At 41.8% G+C, this 20,568-nt stretch overlaps 1 protein-coding gene across 4 annotated transcripts in view; it reads left to right on the top strand.

Annotated features, from left to right (window-relative positions):
• The window catches only part of MARCHF6 (membrane associated ring-CH-type finger 6), a 79,882-nt gene extending 63,734 nt beyond the window's left edge, over positions 1-16,148 (top strand). For all 4 annotated transcript variants that reach the window (XM_027607017.1, XM_027607018.1, XM_027607019.1 and 1 more), the window contains exons 22-26: positions 764-898; positions 6,864-6,953; positions 9,191-9,323; positions 10,379-10,514; positions 13,340-16,148. In XM_027607017.1, coding sequence (XP_027462818.1) covers positions 764-898; positions 6,864-6,953; positions 9,191-9,323; positions 10,379-10,514; positions 13,340-13,430 — 585 coding nt within the window. In that variant the 3' untranslated portion in view covers positions 13,431-16,148. The remainder of the gene's footprint in view (positions 1-763; positions 899-6,863; positions 6,954-9,190; positions 9,324-10,378; positions 10,515-13,339) is intronic.
• The last annotated feature ends 4,420 nt before the right edge of the window (positions 16,149-20,568 follow it).

Below are 20,568 nucleotides of genomic sequence, written 5' to 3'. Positions count from 1 at the left end.
TCACCCACATCGTATTAGTCTCTTGTTGAAACAGCAGACGTACTCATTGAGGCTACCTTAAGATAAAGGGAGGTCCTCAGACATCAGAGCCACTCTAAAGACTCCTTTCTCCATCAGGATTCTGTAGTGATGCTTTCATGGTCTCTCTTTTTTTTTACTTTATTTTCATTTTGTGTTGCTTTGTTCAAATTCTAGAGCTGTGGCTCTAGCCATGTGGCTAATGGCTACCATATTGGCAACACAGATACAGGACATTTCTGTCATCATAGTGAGTTTTGTTGGACCATAGAGTGTTCTGAAGGGAGCCAGTTTGATCAAATTGATTAATTACCTTCACTGGGGTTATGCAGAGCCCTTCTCCCTATACCAGTCCACCTCAGGGGTCACAGGTCAGCCTGTGAGTTGGCCGCCATTGGAATAGGAGCTTGGGATAATCAGTAGCTTTTCTTGGACAAACAGAAGCCTACTTCTGAGAATGAGATTGAGAAAAACAGCACAGCCACCTGATTAATATATGTAATAAAATGAATTTTTTAGAATGTTATAGCAAAAATGCATAATAATTTCATGCTTCTGTTATAGCTTGAACTTGTATACACACACATTCAAATTTCATTTAATGGTGTAACATAAAATGTATGTGAGGTAATAATATATTCTGTTAGGCATCAGGTTAAAGAAGAAAAATAATTTCCAAATGGAATAAAGAGTTTAGCTGAAAATCAGAAAGACTCTCTAGTGACCTGGCCTCATTTCCTAATAGATCATGAAGACTTTGATAGTTGCCGTGCTGTTGGCGGGAGTTGTCCCGCTCTTGCTGGGGCTCCTGTTTGAACTGGTTATTGTTGCTCCCCTGAGGGTTCCCTTGGATCAGACTCCTCTTTTTTACCCATGGCAGGTAAGTGCCTGAATTTTGCTCATGATTTTTCTTTGTGGACCTGGAATCAGAAAAATCCTTGATTTTTTTTTTTTTTTTTTTTTTAATGATTACAGGTGGTTTGTTTAGAAAGACTCCTTATTTTTTTATGTTGTAGGAACCCTTACAAAATCGATTAAATAATGCATTTTAATCTTTTGCCTTCAGTATATGCAGGTCATATAATTCCTTTAAAAGGTCTTTATAGGTTGAAATGTCACTATTCATTTAGGCTTCACCTGATATTTAAAGATAAAAACTAACATGCATTGATCTTTCCACTTTTTAGTTAAGGTGATATATCTTGCTGCTTTTAGGTTTGAGACTTTAAGCAGTAACTTACATTTTAAAAATAATTACAGCATGTTTTCCCACAGAGTCACAGGCTTATTAAAAAAAGCATTCTGGGCTCCTGGGTGGCTCAGTTGGTTAGGCGACTGCCTTCGGCTCAGGTCATGATCCCAGGGTCCTGGGATCGAGTCCCGTGTCGGGCTCCCCCTCCTCTGCGGGGAGCCTGCTTCTCCCTCTGCCTCTGCCTGCCACTCCCCCTGCTTGTGCTCTCTCTCTCTCTCTCTCTGTCAAATAAAGAAAAAAAAAGCATTGTGACGAACCTATATAGGTCACAACAAAGATCTTAAAGCTAGTAGGGAAACTTTTCTATAGTATTTAGAGCCAGAAATTAGCATCATAGACTTCAAATTCTTAAGAGATCCTAGGGGAAAGAGCTAGGCACTGACTTCAGTCATTCAAAGGCTTCTCAGCCTTGTTTCTGTTTCCTCTTGTATGACAGTGGATTTACTGGAAATGAAATTACGTGGGATTTCCCTTCCTCTACTTTCCAGATGAAGAGCCTCCACAAAAACTTCATTTAACAGCACATATTTACATTAGTGCTAAAACCCTGTATTGTATAACTCACTCAGATGGAAATGAGGCCAATGCAGGAACTTCTTGTGCACCTTACAGGCAGGTGGGCCAGACAGACAGGTAACAGGTAGGCTGCTCTGTGACTGGGGCAAGCATAGGTTGCTGTAGCATCATGTGGGAGAGGTATTTACCCTGGTTTTGGGGAGTTAGGATTTGGTTTTCTGTAGGGGACAATGTCTAGGACAACCCAGTAGAGTGTAGAGGAGTGGGTAAGAAAGGGAAACGACACTCGAGGGAGGAGGGGCAGACCTCGCAGTGAGACAGAGCATATGTCTGGGACGGCCTCAAATCCAGTGTGCTCTGGATCAGACTCGGAGAGGAAAGGGAGAGAGAGGGAAGTAAGCACATGTGATGTCTTTGTGTAAGAGCTCTATCGCAGTATAGTCAGATAGCATCCGGGATTGAAGGAAGGCTGTTTTTTACAGAATAATGCTAGCTAACAAATGTAGAGGAATTAACAGATTTAGAAAATCACTATTTTGCAATAGTTAACAAAATAAATGATTCCAGCAAGGATTGTCAGTGGATACGGAACCCATCAGGTGAAGGTCGATGGGTCTCCAGTTACTATTGCTGCCTAGCAAGTTACGTCACAACTGTGTGGCTTAAAACAACCATTTATTGTGTCCAGAGAGTCTGCGGGCTAGAAAATAAGACAGGCCATATTGACTTGTCTCTGTTACCTCTGAGGCTCCATGTTACCTGGGGCCTCAGCTGGGAAGACTCAGTAGCTGAGTGTGATTTGAGAGCTGTGGCAGGAATCCTTTGGAAGCGTCATCACTCACCTGTGAGGATTGACATTGGTTATTGGTTTCACCCCAACTGGGCTGTTGGCTGGAGCTCCTGGATGTACCTGGGCTTCCTCACAGCTTGGTAGCATCAAGGTAGTTGGGCTTCTTACACTGCACTTGAGAGAAATGAGTGCCCCAACAAACAAGGTAGGAGCTGTGCCACCTTTTATGACCTCATTTCAGAATTCCCACAGTATTGCTTTTCACTACATTCTATTGGATACCAGCAAGGCACAGTGGTTGGCCCAGATTCAAGGTAAGGGGCTATAGACCCCAACCACTTAATGGGAGAGGAATTTGCAGGCGTGTTTCACACCGCTACAATGCAGAAGTAGTTATTTGAATGGTTGCAAAGTGTCCTCTTACAGATTACTTGATATCCCAAAGGAAAACACTCAACTTTACTATGGAAGGAGGTCAGGCAGATGCTGCCTTAACCTGGTAATCACTGCAAGTGCAGCAAATAGGTACTATTTGTGTCTTGATGTTAGGCAGTGTGCAGCACCGAAAAAGAGCAAGTAGCCCCTGGTATCCAGGAGCCGGCCTAGCATCATCAGCTATGCCTTGGTGTTCTCCTGTCTGGCAGAAACAATTTCACAGAACATCAGCATCGCACAAGACCACTCTTGTGCGATGTGACTGTGATGGAGCCAGACAAAAGCAAGACCCTTTCATAATCATGTCTGAACACAGGCAAAACATGAGCATGTCCAAACTGCAAAAATGAGAAGACAACCCCCCATTCCCAGCTAACATCATTGGCTATTACAGTTTTAGTCTCAGTTAGTCCCTGCTTCTGGATAGAATTTAGTAAGAGACCCAATATAGATTACCTCACTTTCTAAAGGATTTGACATAGAGCAAGGCCCTGCTTCCTTAAATTCTCTCCTAGCACCTCAAACAAACCGAAATACCATAAATAAGCTTTTCTAACATTCTTAATGAGCACCCCAGCTTCTGCATACTGTGTGTTCTTCCTCACTGTAGTGAGCAGTAAATGCAGCTTGCACGATTACATGTGTGTCCTTTGTGGTCTTGACAGTACCCAACATTGTCATTTTGCAGAGTAACTGGAAACTATCCAGTTTTAAGAATATTTGTATTTATGACCTAGCAGTTTCACTTTTCCAGATCTGCGGCAAAGAAACATTTACATGTGGGCAGGAAGTACAACCGAGGCTGTTTCCACTGTCATTTTTTTATAATGTCAAAATTATAAGCAACCCAGATGTCCATCAGCAGAGAATGACTAAAGAAATGTGATCTATTTTTACTTTGACACTTAGTGCAGCAGTTAAAAAGAGTGAAGTAGAACTGTATGTTTTGCTGTAGATAGTTCTCAGACATGTTTTTTTTTGTTTGTTTTTATTTGACAGAGAGACAGAGAACACAAGCAGGCAGAGAAGCAGGGAGAGGGAGAAGCAGGCTCCCTGCGGAGCAGGGAGCCTGATGCGGGACTCGATCCTGGGGCCCTGGGATCATGACCTGAGCTGAAGGCAGCCGCTTAACCGACTAGCCACCCAGGCGCCCTCAGACATGTTTTTAAGTAGAAGAAAAAGTACAGGTTGTAGATGGATATATGCAGCATGGTATCTTTAAAAATTCTGGATAAAACTCTAACATTTGACAGAACAGTTTGCTTTGTCTCATTCCTGACTCTAAGCTACTTGCCTTCCCTGTGTCAAACAGCTAGAGATTTATGGGAGATTAGACCCTTGGAATTCTAGCAGAGGAACTAGTATTCTGTGTCCTATCCTATGGGAAAGGTCTGGATATATCAGTGGATCTTTGAAGAGCTTGAACCTGAGCAGTCTGTGGACTTCCTCAGGTGAACATGAACCTCACCTGGGTGCCTTCTAGACTCCCAAAGGCCAGAAGAAAGCTGAATTTGTGGGTCAAATGCCTGGGAGCCTGGGACCGTACAGAAGCAGCGGGGAGGCTTTTGCCATGTTATCTGTAGGAGACTGGCACTTGCTCTCCCAAAGGTCTAAAGGGCTAAAATGTCCTTTTGTAGCCCTTTAGGTTATAGACCTGAGCCTCATCGAACCTGCAGAGAAAAATACCAAAATGCTTTATCTAAGGGAGTGCACAGCAACAACAGAAAAACAGGTCAGGCAGAGCAATCAGAACACATGCCCTGTGACATGGAACTGCTTGCTCACCAAGCCGTGAGCATCCAAACAGAAGAATAAAAACACAGGAGATCAAGGGGAGTCTGTGTGTATGCGTACACAATGGCAATAAAACAAAGTGAAACTGTGTTGCTGAATTGCATGGATCTCAGACATTCAGTAGATGAATTAAAGATGTGGGTAGTCACCATTGAAGTTAAGATTGGGCTCCTGGAAGACCACTGCCAAGCACAGAGCAAAACTGAACAAGTAGGAAGTTGAAGGGGATTTAACATCCCCTAATAAGAGATCCAGAGTGCAGAAATGAGGCAACATGGAATGAAATAGAAAAATTTGACTGAATTGAAGCAAATCCTGATTCTGTATATTAAAGGACTCATCAGATTTGGTGAAGTGGACATTGAGATGAAACTGATAAGAAAAACACATATTTGAGCATATCTTGGTAAGATTTCTGAATTCTAAAGGTAAAGAAGTCAAACTTCAAAAAAGAAAATCATACTGGTAGTGGACTTTTTTCTGTAGCACCACAAGCCATATAGCAGAAGAGCATCTACAGGCCATTGAGAGAAAAGGGAGAAAAACTAAGCTTCCTATATCCTGGCGAAATGTCATTGAGCTATTTGTCAGAGTGAAGAGCCATTTTTAGGATGTGCAAGAATTCAGAGCATACGTCAACCTTTGGCTCCATTTAAAGAAAACTCTCAGAATACTGACTAACCAAATCAGTAAATCAGAACATTAGCCTGAAGATGGTGGACAATGAAAAGGAAAAACAGTATGAGCAAAATCCATATAAAAATGATACATCTCTTCTGTGGGATGAAAATGCGTAGATCCATGTAAATGCATAGGGGAAAAAATGTGGAGGGCACATACCAGTGTTAGCAGTGGTCATTGCCGGGGACGAATCAGGGTTTGGGCTGGTAGTCACAGAGGACTCCAGCCTTCTCTGCGAAAAGTTTTGGTTTTATGTAAGAATAGATCTGAATGTTCTGTGTTAACCTTTTAAAAATATACATTAAGGGGCGCCTGGGTGGCTCAGTCGTTAAGCATCTGCCTTCGGCTCAGGTCATGATCCCAGGGTCCTGGGATTGAGCCCCACGTCGGGCTCCCTGCTCGGCGGGGAGCCTGCTTCTCCCTCTGCCTCTGCTGCTGCTTCCCCTACTTGTGTTCACGTGTGCGCGCTCTCTCTTTCTTGCTCTCTGTTAAATAAATACATAAAATCTTTTTTAAAAATAAATAATACATAAAAAACAAAACCAGACACCAGGCTATGAAGGGTGTTGTGTGCCATGCTGAGGACTGTGGGGTTGTAAGCAGGGAATTACCCTTATGTGGTCTGATTTTGGCTTTTAAGTCGTCACGTGGTGGGGTGGTGGGGTTGGCAGTGACTCCGGCTGCCTGGTGAAGCACGGGTGGAACACTGGCATGGGCAGGCCAGAGGCACAGCGGGGAGCCTGGTGTGGCCCTGGAGGTTCTAATAACAGTTCAGCAGTACTAGAGCTAGAAGCTCTCTGTGAGCCTTTGGGATAGTTTCTTTAGGCCAAACATGGCTCCACAGGCTTATTTTGACATAATTAGCTTGGCTAAAATGAACACGGCAGCCTAAGGTGGTTTGATGAAATAAAATCATGGCACTGTTTTATTTATTTCCTAATTCTCTTGGAAAACTACCATAGGTTTCTGAAATATACTAGAATTTGTTTTGTTAGAAACCTTGAAATTGAGCTCTGGTGGGGGGTGGAGGGGTGGGGGAGGGTGGGCAATTTCCCTGGATTTTCTAGTGTTTGTTAGTCTTCTGTAAAATTGTTACTAATCCTGTAGAACTTCTGTTTTGAAATGAAATATGCAAGAAAATTATATAGCCTCTATGCTGGGTTTATTGCTGAAAATGAAAATCTGTTAAATGGTTTTTACTTCCCTGGGCGCCTGGGTGGCTTTGTCAGTTAAGCGTCCTACTCTTGATTTCAGCTCAGGTCACGATCTCAGGGTTCTGGGATCGAGCCCCACGTAGTATCAGGCTCCCTACTTGTCTCCTTCCCCCTGCTCGCTCGCTCTCAAATAAATAAATCTTAAATGGTTTTATTTCCCTAGGACTGGGCACTTGGAGTCCTGCACGCCAAAATCATTGCAGCTATAACACTGATGGGTCCTCAGTGGTGGTTGAAAACAGTAATTGAGCAGGTGAGCAGAGTCAGCTTTCAGGAGAGACTGTGAGTGGCAGGGTTGTGCTTGGCCACTGGGGTGCTTACGTTTCGTTTTTTCCACCTTTCTGAGTTTTCTACACATTTTCTCTAATAAGCATATATAACTTTTTTTTTTTTAAGAAGACAGTTCACTGTTTATCACCCATGAGTTTTCATCAACCACTCTTTTTAAAACTTCCCTTATCTGAAGTTTAACCAGTGGCTTAAAGTACCTAAAACCCTGTCTAAAGTAAAGGCAAAAATTAGCATATATGATTTTTTTTCAGGGCAGGAGTTCTGATGTAGGCTTGGTATTCAGTTTTCTAAATCTGTAGTAGCGTAAAGCGGTTACTGTTCAAGACAGTAAATAAAGGGCAGGCACACCTGGGTGGCCCAGTTGGTTGAGCATCCAGCTCTTGGTTTTGTCTCAGGTCATGATCTCAGGGTCGTGACATCAAGCCCTGTGTCCACCTCCGTGCTCAATGCAGAGTCTGCTTGAGATTCTGTCTCCCTCTCTGCCCCTCTTGCTTGTGCACACACCCTCTCTCTCTGTCTCTCAAATAAATAAATCTTTTTAAAAATAAAGGGCAGAAAAAAATAGATTGATAAAGTAAAGCTGAAACTGTACACCTGAAACTAATAAAACACTATGTTATTAACTATAATTAAAATAAAAACTTAAAACTATATATATCCCAGAGCCTTAAAAAATAGTAAAAATAAAAACTAAAAACACATATCTTAAGAAAAAGCAAAGCTGTTTAGGAATATTCTAGCTGCATAGCACCTAAGACTATTATTGTATTGATGGAACTGTCAGATAACTTGAATTGTGGTGATAACCTTGAAAAAAGTAGATTGTGTTTCTGTACTCTGATAATAGGCTGGGAATTAACAATAATTTCAGGAAGATTTCTATCTAAAATAACTAACATAACAGATTTTGGTACATACTTCTTTAAATTTTAATTGTCTAGAAAATGTACTTGTGGGCAACACTCCTATCCTTAGGTTAGTGCCAAACAAATTAGGTGTTACAGTTCTGTAGCAGTAAAGGTACATCTTTTGATGTATAGGAAATAAAGACAGTAGTTCTCAGCTCAGTATGCACAAGAACATTGTCAAAAAAAATTCCTGAACCCAGAGATTTCTGGAGGTAGGGAGAGCCAGGGAGTTCCTGTATGTTCGCATGCATCTCTCCACTGTGGAGTCTCCAGGTGAGACTCTGGCCCTTGCAAAGGAGTGTGAAGAATAAGGGTTTAATCACAGTTGGAGGCTGTGAAACGTTGTTGATCTTTGTAATATTTTGCTCTCTGATGCCTTCTTTTCTCCTACATATGTGTAAGTTTGAGTAAAAGGTTTGAGAAACACTGGGGTGCCTTGTTGCATTGATTTAAATGCATTGGGGTTAAATAGGTTTCTTTGGATTGGAAGCATGCCTTTGGAGGGTTAAGCCTATTGTGATGCACATCTGAATGCTCTGGCCCATTCCTGAGGGATTGGGTTGAGTTGCAGGGTACTCTGCTGGGGCCAGAAGTTCAAGGGCTGGGGAGAAAACAGGAACAGCGTTCTTCTGTTCTGTCCCCCTCTGCACACCATCTTTATTTTTCGTTATTCCCAAAGTTTTCCCACTTCCATTCGTTCTTTCCCCTGAAGTGCTATTCATTAGAACTTTCTGGATAAGATGAAAATACTGTAGAAATTCTTGAAGTAAAAAAAAATTCACTGTAGAATTCTTTCATATTAAATTTTTATATAAAATATCTTTGATTTGTCAAAATTTCATTTATACAGGCTTTTCAGAAACATGTTTCCTGTTGATAATGTTTTCTTATATTCAGATAGAATGAATGCAATCTTGAGTAATAATACAGATCACTCACACAAGATGTGTGTGCAGTTGTTTCAGGTTGTGTGGTCTTCATCTAACATTATTGGGTGTGTCTGGCATTGTATGGTGCAAGGCTGGTGTAGTTAGGATTCTAGATTGGTGTCTTATTTTATCCCTCAGCAGAGTTAACTACAAAGTGTAAGGAAGTGAATGCATTTCTGTAAAAACTTGTGAGCACCATACTTACATTGGTGTGCAAAATTTGTCTTGACTTTGGGAAAAATAACCAATAAAAAATAACCAATAAATGTAACTCCCTGTGGCTTGGATTCAGTAGAGATTGCTCTGTTAATTGGAGGGATTTGTCGTGTACCCTTGTTCTAATTTTCTCCCTCATGTTTCAGGTTTATGCAAATGGCATCCGGAACATTGACCTTCACTATATCATTCGTAAACTGGCGGCGCCAGTGATCTCTGTGCTCTTGCTTTCCCTGTGTGTACCTTACGTCATAGCGTCCGGCGTGGTTCCTTTACTAGGTGGGTGATGCTGGCTGGGGAGCTGAAGAGAGGACCTTCATGAGCACTGCTATATTAATGTCACTTCCAGTATCATAGGCCGTCTGGCTCCATGTGATTAAGTTGTAAATATAAATTTGGCTAAAACAGTGATTTCAGAAGACTATTTTTCTTAGACTTGACAACTTAGGGCAAGATTTGGAGAATCCTAAAGCTCTTCGGTATAGTTTTTTTCTCTAGGCAGGTGAAAAAGTATTAACATTTACACTGTCCCCAAAATAGGAACAGATTTCCTTCAGGTTGTCTTCTGACTAGAAGTGCTGTGATCCCATACTTGTAAAATCAAGGAAAAATGTTGTTATATTTAATTTTCAAAACGTTCTTTACCATAAAAGGAAAAGCAAAGAGGGGCTGGTATTTAGTGATGCTTCATCAACTAGATATTATCAGTTGTGTGCTGAAGAGTCCTCACAGGACCTTAAACCCAGCATATATTCAGAATGATAAGCACGAAGTTTTCCCCTCCAGATCTTTTCTTCTGAGTTCCCTCTCTCACTGACTTGTGTTATCATCCAGCAGGCTGCATGAGTCAGAAACCTTATAGGTCATCTGTGTCACCTGAGTCTCTCTGCCTTTCCTACTCAAATGGTCCCCAAGTCCCGCTGACCTAGCCTCCTGAACCCATTCTCTAATCCGGCACCTTTCCCCATGGCTCTCACCGTAACTGCGGTGGCCTCCTATCTGGTTTCCCTAATTTGAAGCCTCCGCCACTAATTCACTCTCCACAATGACCTTTCTTTTGAATGACTCTCACTGTTCCTCGTTAGTGAACATCCTCTCGTTGGTTGGTTCCTGCGTGGCCCTGAAAGCACGGTCCCGCCCCTTGTCATGGTTCACGAGGCTCCTCTCTCTGGGACCGCTGTGTTCTGGCCTCACTCCAGGCCTCGTTCCATTTCACACAACGAGTTTCAGTTTTAATTGAGCCCCACCAGTCCCTTCTTCCTAGGGGAAGAACATATTTTCATTTCCCTGTCCTTCCACATACACTTAAGAGTTTTTCTTTTTTGGTTTTACAGGTGTTACTGCGGAAATGCAAAACTTGGTCCACCGGCGAATTTATCCATTTTTACTGATGGTTGTGGTGTTGATGGGGATCTTGTCCTTCCAGGTCCGCCAGTTCAAGCGCCTTTATGAACACATTAAAAATGACAAGTAAGTCTAGACTTCCATTCATCTAGCTTAAGATGTCTCATTTTTAAATTTTTCTTTCTAATATAAGTCATCAGTGGGAAGAGTGCTCAGATTCTGGATATATTCTGAGGTAGAACTAACAGGATTCGCTAACAGATTGGATGTTGAGTGTGAAAAAGGCATTATCAAGGATTCAGTTGGGTCAAGCAACTGGGAATACAGAGTTATCATTTAGGGAGATGAAAAGACTGGGAGAAACTAGGAAGGGGGAGGAAGACTTTTTAATGCCTGTTCCAAATAGTTTTTAGTCTGTTTGCAAATGTTTTGGTCTGACAATATATTAAATAGTTTTGGATAAAAATAAGAAGGCTGCATGAGGACTCAGCCTGCCTCAGCCCTGCCTGTAGCCAGGGGACCACTGGGTTACTCTGACCATTGCTGAGGGAGGCTGTGAGGCCCCTGCAGAAGTATTGTAGGGCCTCTGTTTGGGGGACCCTGTGACCTGACCTCAGTGAGAGACTGACAGCAGCCAAGGGAAACACCTTCCAGGGATAATCACCCTCTGACCTTCTGTGTTCTGACAGAAAGCTGAGTCCTCTTCTGGTTTAGTGGTGTCCAGCAGGGAAGGGGGGAGTGTATAACTCTCCATCGGGTTTGCCTGGAAAGTCCCACTGTACATGTGCCATCTCGTGTCCTTGTTAACAATACCCCCGTTTATTTGTGAGTGTCCCAGTTTAGACAGCAGATTATACGGTCACCTTATTTACTCTGAGGATTCTTAAGAGTAATATTTTTAAGAATGAAATTCAGGTTGTTCAAGGCTTCTCCAAAGCATTTGCTGGCAGTAAAAGTACAAGTACACTTCGGCGGTCAGAGTATAAAATTCTGTCCACCAAGAAAGAACAGAGGGGGGGATGTCAGTGATGAATGTCAGTTTGTGTCACTTCGCTTGTTTAGGATGACGAATAAGTTCTGCAGGCAGAAAGCAAACGAGACATGGCCTCGGCTTCTGCTGCTTTCTTCTTTAGTGCTTGTGCCCCACCCTGCTCCCCTCCTCAGCTTTCCCGGTGTCCTTTCTCACCCCCTACCCGGCCTTTCTTATTTGTCGCTTTCTGCAGCCCAGTGTACTCTTTTCTCTCTCCCCATTTGTTCCTTCGTGTAGAAAACTGTTGAAGTGCAGGCTTCCCAGAGGCCACATCTTGGGTGCTGTTGTTTACCTGTTCTCTAGCAGTATTTGAGCATGGGGTGTGCATGGGGCCGGCCAGGGCATGGGAGGGTGCTGGGGTATTAGGGAAAGTGGGGGATGGGTTCAGAGTCTCCTTTTTCTGCCACTGAGTTACTTTTTGGTCCTGGGCAAGTTAACTGACACCATTTCTTTCTATGCTTTTTATTGCCTTTTCATTGCCATAATGCTAACCCCTTGACATGACTTGGTATGTTTTGTGATGACGTGTATGTCAGGTAGAGCTGTGTGTATTACATGAGAGTCAATTCAGTTGTTATTGTTTAAAACACTTATAAAATCCTCACAGTTTAAAAATCCATTGGTTGGCTGGGGAACAGTGGTGGAAAGGAGTAGTTAACTTTTAGAAAAGAAATTGGGAAGACAGAAAGTATTAAACGGTGGGATCATGGATGAAGAAACTGTAGGATTAGTGAAATGTTTTAAAAAGTGACATGTTAAGCTACTTGGCATAAACTGCCAAAATACCTCATTAGGCTAGTATTTTTTGGCAGAAAAGTGGTAGGTGAAAGTCAAGGTAGAAAATGTAATGGTGAAAGTTTCTACCCTGAGTCGTTAGCACATGCCAGGCCTTTGTATGCTTTCTGTTTCTTACAGTGATCATGGGACATGGTACTGTTGTTCTTACTTTATTGATGAGTAAACTGGGTCTCAAAGACCCAGCTCCCGGGCCACCCTGTCACGGGCTGGCTTCACTCTCCCCTGTTTGCACAGGTGGCTAAGGACTTAAAGGCTACTTCTTAGTCTGCAGTGCTGACTCCAAATGGGTACCTGTCACCCCGGCCTCCTTGAGCTCTTTGCCATCCTCAGCTTGGTCAGCCACTGTCCTTCGAGGGTCAACCTGCAGGCCAATCGCCCCATTTACTGAGGCACACCACTGCTTCTCCACAGTAACTGCTGTCGTCCTGGGGATGTGACATCTTGTCATTCCAGTGTGGTCACTTCTGTTTCTAGTTCTGCAGCCCTGCACCCTTGGCTCTTTCCTCCCTCTCATCATAGCATGTGAGTTAGGAACACACCGTGCTCTGTTCTTGGGCCACAACCGCCCGCCTTCTGTCCCTCGCATTCGCTCACCTCTCTGCCATCTTCCCTTTGACCTCATTGAAAACTTTGCCCTTTGATTTCTCCTTTTCTCTAGAGCTAGAGGTTTTCCGGTCTGCTTGCCTCCCTACTTAGCTTTCTGAAGGCCATAATTGTAGTCTCTTTTTCTTCAGATCTATCTCCTAAGCTGTTCTATAAAATACCTTTACCAGATAAATCCCCTGAAAGAGCTTACTGTGCCTTACCTCCCAAGTGTGTGAGTTTATGAGAACCCCTGACATACGGACCAGAGCCTATGCTCCATTGCCCAGCATCTGAGACCTTCCGACATTTGCTGTTCTCTTGTTTTCCCACCGGCCTACAACTCCCTGTGAGGTGCCTGCTTGTGCGCCTTTTGCCAGGTGTTCATTCTCTAGTTCCCTTCTACCGATCTAACCATTGAAGGGTTTTAAGTGGGAATGATCTGATTTGCATTTAAAAACTGTATCACTGGCTGCTCTTAGGAAGAATGTTTAAATATGTAAGATCATATAAGAGTAACCACCCTGTTTTTACAACCTAGATACCTTGTGGGCCAACGCCTCGTGAATTATGAACGGAAATCTGGCAAACAAGGCACATCTCCGCCACCTCCACAGTCGTCCCAAGAATAAAGTGGTTGTCTCAACTACCTTGACCTTCCCCTTGCCTTTACGTGTCCTTTTTTGTGGACTTCTCTCTTTGGAGATTTTTCCCAGTGATCTCTCAGCATTGTTTTTAAGTTAACTGTATTTGACTTGTGTTCTCAGCATTCAGAGAGCAGCAGTGCAAGGCTCTGCTGCCCTTCCTGCATCTTCCGACATCGTAGCTGTCTGAGATCTGTACATGTGTAAATAGAAGTTCCTGGATACCCTAAAACCTTGGATTAAACAGAATGTGCATTGTACATCTTTAAACAAAATGTATATTAATTTATTAAATCTAGTTGTCACTTTATTTTGGACCTGCTGTGATCTTGACAGGAAACGTGCCACAGAGCCATAGTGCAAAGGCAAGACTTTTTAATGACGTCTTTTGGAGCGCAAGTATCATGGTGTTCCTAGCAGTTCTTATTAAGTAAACTGTACATTCTGTCTTTCTTGGCTGTTCAGACCTCACCAAGAACTTGAAAGGAAACAAGTAGAAATCAGCAGTGGAGTGTTTGTGGTAAGAGAACATGAACTCTGTGCTTCACTGTCAATCGTTTTTGGAAGTTATTTTGTATAACACCAAAGCTGTTGTACATTTTCTACTGCCTGATTTTTTTTCACGTGTCTGTGTTTATAATACTGTATAGTATCTTGTGCTAGGTGAGGAAATTATTTTTAATTTTGATAATTTAATATTCCTAGTGATCAGCATTAGGGGTTGGGTTTTTGTGCTTGTTAGGGGCATGTCTGTGTTTAGAGAAAACCAAGTCCACTAGAACATTTTCATTAGTTCCCTCCAGCCCCTCTTTTCCCATACACAGCTGTCTTCTTTTCCTTTTTGGCAGCAGTGGCCAGAAGTCATGCAGGATCACAAGTCTTATAAAATAACATCACCAACAATGCATCATAACACACTGAGATGTTTCTTAAATGTAGATGTGGTTTGTGGTCTTAGACCAGCAGCATTAGAGAAGACTGGTTAGAACACCTGGTCCTGCTGGTTAGTGCACCGTTGGGTGAGGATTAGGGAGTACATTTTTCCTAGTTTTCCCTGAGTAAATCCCAAAGTTTCCAGAGCTTTTTATTTACAGAATTGAACTACAAATAAAACCAACTTGATTGTAGTTGTCCAGAAGAAAGCTGGCTTGAGCTAGCCTTTTAACATAGGAGTGAAGAATGTATTTCATTGGAAATGTGTTGTAAAATCTCAGAAAACAGAATACTTAATAAATCTGGTTTCCCCTTATAACCAAAGCTTCAAGTAAGGAGTTTAGAGAAATAGAACATTTGGGCACACGATCCAAGTATTTAATGGTAATGGTATATTGTAAGGGTGGTGTTTGCTTTTGAATAATAACCTAGAAGTTCTCAGAGAAAAATGGACAGCATAGGTCTTCAGGAACTCTTAAAGAGTTTCCATATAGTATTAAAATGTATAGAGCCTAATCTGAAGATTTTTTTTTTAAATATTAAAGTCAGCCAAACATAAGCTACCAAAAAAGCAATTTTCTGGTATGTTTTATATTTCAACAATTTTTCCCAAAGTGTGGTGATTACTTTACTTTAAAAATATATTTTAAAACATCAGTATCAAAAAAAAAAAGCTTGACTTAGGGTTCAGTGTTACACTTTTTGGCACTTTGTAGCAGTCCTTTCTCTTGTAATCTGAAATAAGGTCTTTGCTAGCCCTACCTTTACTTAGAAATTTAGTCCTACTTTAATAAAAAATTAGAAGCATTTTGAAATGTAATGCCACCTGTTGTGGTGTGTGTCTATATAAATTGTTCTCTTTGGGAGAAAAATATTATCAATTGGGCACATAACTTGATTATATTAATTTAAATTTCTTTTTTAATTTTTCAGAGAATTTGTAGATCTTGATATAAAGTCATTGGAACACATTTACCTGTTTTACCAGGAAGAGCTCTAGGCAGATACCATAAAAGATTAAAAATTGTTATTCTACAGAATTTTAAATGAATCTTATCAGATATTTTGTAAAAAAAAAACAAAAAACCAAACTTATATATGAATGTGTATGAATGGCCAAAAGTTGCCCTCCATTTCACTGGTGATAACTTTATCTTGTTGTACTTAAGGATTTCCTCTTGGTTTTCAGTTGTGCTTTGTCCTCTTTTCGATCAGATGATACTTCCTTAAGGAAAGCATTTGCTGGCATAATATTTACATGGGTAGCATCAGGATTTTATTATTAACCAATAGTCGTATAAACATTTGAAACCTCTGGTTCAGAAAGTGCTAGTATTGCTGCCCTTCTTCCTGTAGATTTTTTTTTTTTTTATAAAATAGAGCATAGTTTTGCTTCATTTTACATGTCTTCAAGGAAGTTAATTAGGAAAGACCTTTTTGCTTTATTTTTAACTTTATAAATTGAAGACAAATCAACATTTGGGCGTTAGTTTCACATGACTAGTTATGAAATGGTCATAGTATGAAGTGTGCAGTTGTTCCTTACTAGCAAATTATGTTTGATTTTTAAACTACTAAATACTAATAGTTGTGAAAACTGAAGAAAATGCCAATGTGAAGTTTATGTATAGCTAGCCTTAAAGTTCCATGTTTTTAGGTGATTTTTTTCCTGTTAGTTTGCTGGAGAGACAGTGGAAATTGGACATCTCAATTCCAGATGTAAACAAAAAGTAATTTTTTATTTCAACATCTAATATAGCTGTTATTACTGTGGATTCTTGTGTTTTTTTCTTTCCCTTATTCAAGTAATAGAGAATAACTTTTTCTTAAATGATTTGGTCTTAGAGATGTCATTTCTGTATTGGCAAATGCTGTTATTAAAATGTAACTCTTGAATTTAGGTTGAATTCATGACTTTTTAAAACAAAGAAGTAGTGGACATTTCTCCATTGTATTGTGTTTACACCCCCCCAACACACGCGCGTGTACGCACGCACATGCACATGAGAATGTAGCGCCAGTCTTTTTTTCTTTAAATTTTTTTATTGTTATGTTCATCACCATACATTACATCATTAGTTTTTGATGCAGTGTTCCATGATTCATTATGCATAACACCCAGTGCTCCACGCAGAACGTGCCCTCTTTAATACCCATCACCAGGCTAACCCATCCCCTCTAGAACCCTCAGTTTGTTTCTCAGAGTCCATCGTCTCTCATGGTTCATCTTGTAGCGTCAGTCTTAAGAACACTGGCACATTTTTCAACTTCACAAGTTAGCTACTTATTCTCACTTTCAGGATTGAGTATTTTAAGCTCTCTACTTACTGTGACCAGTTTTATACATTGTAAAATTAAATGATTATGTTTAAAAGACTCCTTTAGAATGTTGCCTACTCAGTTCCCGTCAAGAAGAGACAAAAGTAAAATGTCTTGCCACCAAAGTATTCAAAACCTCGTGTGTGGAGATTCTCTAACTCCCTCGGTTGGGCTGTCTGTATCTCCTTATTAATTTGGGCACATTTCCTTCTCACCCTCTTACTGCCCTGTGTCATTTTTAAAAGCAACCACTTTAGGTAAGGGTTTCATTCAAACCTCTAGCAATATGTTTGGCATGAATACAGTAAAGTTAGGACAGTGTATATCTGTTTTCATTCCCATCTGTTTTGTATGAGTGCCTCGTTCTGTCAGAGTAAAGTAGTACCATAATGGAAATGTGTAATGACTGTAAGGCCTAGGAATGACTGTCTTAGAGGGTAAATAGAACATGTAGTTGTTTGGGACATCAATTTTCTATTAAAGCAAACACCTTAGATATCCAGACCAATTTTATGTGTATATATTCTAAAATGCTCCCTTTTTTATGTGGTTGGTTGTTGCCTTCTAAGTCAAGAGAACAAAATTGAATAAAGTGAATGTTAGTTGTAGCCTAGTTTTTTTGTTTTTTTTTTCGTTGTAAGATTGCCTCAGAATTACAGAAATGTGCGTTATTAATCGGCATAGATGGTCTAGGTATTTTTTAATATAGTACATAGAAAAAGAAGTTACATGTGATTATAGTTCCTCTCTTCTGTTCTAAGTTCTAAAGTAGAGTTGCAGAGAACACATCCCTTCCCCTTTGCCCCCTCACCATACTAATAGACCAGCATCACTGGGAATAGTGAAGGCCCTCTTCTTGAGCTGCAGGCAGGATGCTACCCACTACCGCACCTGTTTACAGGATCCACATGCCAAAGCCTCACCAGGTTTTCTCTTTAAGTGGGTACTTGGAATGGAGTAAAACCAAGTCCATTTTATGTAGTTGACTGTAAAAAGCAGAAAAAGGAAAGAATTGCATGAAGCCCCATGTGAACAGATCCTTTTGTTTCTAGGTTCAAAACTTTATTAAAATTTCTTTTTAATCAAGTGCATTTTTTTAAAGATTTTATTTACTCATTTGAGAGAGAGAGAGAGCACGAGAGGGGGGAGGGTCAGAGGGAGAAGCAGACTCCCCGCCGAGCAGGGAGCCTGATGTGGGACTCGATCCCAGGACTCTGGGATCATAACCTGAGCCGAAGGCAGTTGCTTAACCAACTGAGCCACCCAGGCGCCCTAATCAAGTGCATTTTTATTTTCAACGCAGCAGTGGTAGGAGAAATGCTCTTTGAACCACAGGGCATCTGTAATCTGTGAGGTTGAAGTTTCACAGCAAAGGAAATTGCATGGTGGATCTCAGAAAGTTTCCAGTAATGCCCCTCATACCCCACGGTGTACAGCCACTCTTGTTGCCAACAGAACACTGATAGCATAAGTGGATTAAGGTCTGAGGAGGTAACTCTCTCCCCTCCTACTCCCACAGTGTTCTGGCTTTGGTGTCTGTTTTCTTTCCCACACTGTACTGAGCACTACAGTTGAATCGCCGCCGTATGGTGTCTGCCTTCAAGGAGCCCCTTAGAGTGGAAAAGGGGCAGAAAAACGAGCAGAAGGTTCTAGTCCAGGTATGACTAGCATGCCCTGAGGAATGCAGAGCAGGGTCCCCCTGGGCACTCTGTACTGTGCTCGGCCGTGCCCCAGGCCTGCTCCAGGCTCCTGCGGTGTGCTTCACTCAGCGACAGCCAGGAACCTGGGGAGAGCAAGTCGCCTTTACAATGCTTTATACGGTTTAATCTTTTTGAAATTTTTCTTTTTACATATGAAAGCAAAGTGGTATAACTACTTTGGGAAATAGTTGGGCGGTTCTGTAAACATTACAATAAGTACTTAGCACTCCTAGTTATTGACCAGGCAAAAAGTAAGTCCATATGATGACTCATACATGAACATTCCTAGTAGCTTTATTTGTAATAGCTCAAGGCTGGAAACAGGCTTGGAAATCCACAGGCCTATCAACAGGTAAATAGATAGTGATCATCCATGCAATGAGATACCGCTCAGCAATTAAAAACGCAATTAATTTGATATACACAGCATGGACAAGTCTCAATGCTAAGTGAAAGCAGACCTACAGATCGGTGGGGAGGGGCTTGGAGGTACTTCAAAGGGGCATCAAGAAATGGAGGGATGATGTGTGTGTTATCTTGATGTGCTTCTGGTTTGATATGTATACATATGCTAAAACTTAAATTGTACATTTTAAATTTGCGATTCATTGCATGTTAATTACATCTCAGTCTCAAAAAGTAATAGCCAGCGTTCATATATGTTCTCTAAGGGGTCATTTCATACCTTCCTTCAAAGTGCCCTCTTTCTCTTTTGGCTGATGACTTTTCTGTTTCACCAAGAAGACAAGCAATCAGAACAAGTCTTCACACGTTCACATTGTCAATTCACCGTCTGACCTGCACCTGTGCCCATATGCTCACCAGGCTGTGCGGGCCGCGCACATCGCCTCCAGCGTGCATGCCCCGTATGCACGCTGCCCCCGGGCCCACGTGCAATCCCTGGGTCCCCCCACCCTGCACAGGCTCACTAGACCACAGTACTCACCTGCTCGAGGCACTGCTCTGCAGTTCTCCCTCTCCCTCGTAAGTGGTGTTGGGTCATTCCCATGATTCAGATGTTGTATCATCTCTTCCACAAGAAAAATCTCCACCCCACTAACTCTTCAACTGCTCCATTTCACGTTCCTTTCCAGCAAAGCCCTTCAGTTTTCTGTACTCACTCTTTCCAATTTTTCCTCTCCTTTCCCAGCCCTGCTACAATCAGATGTTTGCTCCACCTTTCCACTGGAATTGCTCCTGTAAAGGTCACGAATGGCCACCACTAAATGGTGTGGTTCCTTCTCAGCTCTCACCTGAAATGGTTCCTCTTTCCAGTGAAACCACTTTCCTGGTTGTCAGGACACAGCCTTCCCCCTCATTTTCCTCCTGCCTGTTTGGATTCTCCTTTCTAAACTCCCTCACTGACCCGATCCTGTCAACCCAGCTGGGACGTCAGTCCTACCTACATGCGTTGACTTAGTGATCTCACTCACTCTCAGGGTTTTAAAGACCATCTATATGCGGATCACGCACATATTTATTTACTTCAGACATGTCTGTGCACCTGTCTATGTGGACTCTACCAGACATCTCAAACTTAGGTCCAAAACACAACTCATGATGCCCCTACCCCAAATCTATTTTCTCAAAACGTCCCCATTTCAGTTGGTAAGCAATTGGATGAAGTCGTGAAACAAAAAATGTTGGTAATACCTTTGACACTTGTTTCTCTCCCAACCTTCACACACAATTGGACAGCAAGTCTTCAAAAATGAATCAGATTCTGGCTACATTGCACCACCTCTACTGCTGCCATCCTGGTACAGAGCACCATCATCTTCTCCTGCCCAGGTCACTGCAGTTTCTCCTGAGCTCCCGGCCTCTGCCCACACTCTCTTGTCTCTCTTCCAGTTATTTTCAACATGGGATCCAGAATGATCATGTTCAGATCTAAGATCACATTAGTCTTCTACTCAGAGAGCTAACTATGACACTCAGAGTCCCAAGTTCACAGTTGCCTTAAGGCCCCCTGTGCTCCTGGCAGCCTCCTTGCTTCCAGAACAGGTCAAACCTCAGGGCCTTTGCACTTGCTGCTTGCTGTGCCTTAATGTTCTTCATCTAGGCTCTCCCCAAGCTCTTCATTTTTTACTGAAGTGTCATTCCTTAAAATTGCAGCTACTGGGGCATTCCTGACTCTTCTGCTGTGTTTTTATCTCTCATATGTATTAACACAT

This window comes from Zalophus californianus, chromosome 5 (assembly GCF_009762305.2).
Source record: "Zalophus californianus isolate mZalCal1 chromosome 5, mZalCal1.pri.v2, whole genome shotgun sequence".
Lineage (NCBI taxonomy): Eukaryota > Metazoa > Chordata > Mammalia > Carnivora > Otariidae > Zalophus > Zalophus californianus.
Note: the sequence above shows the minus strand (reverse complement) of the source record. Positions and strands in the feature narration are given on the sequence as shown.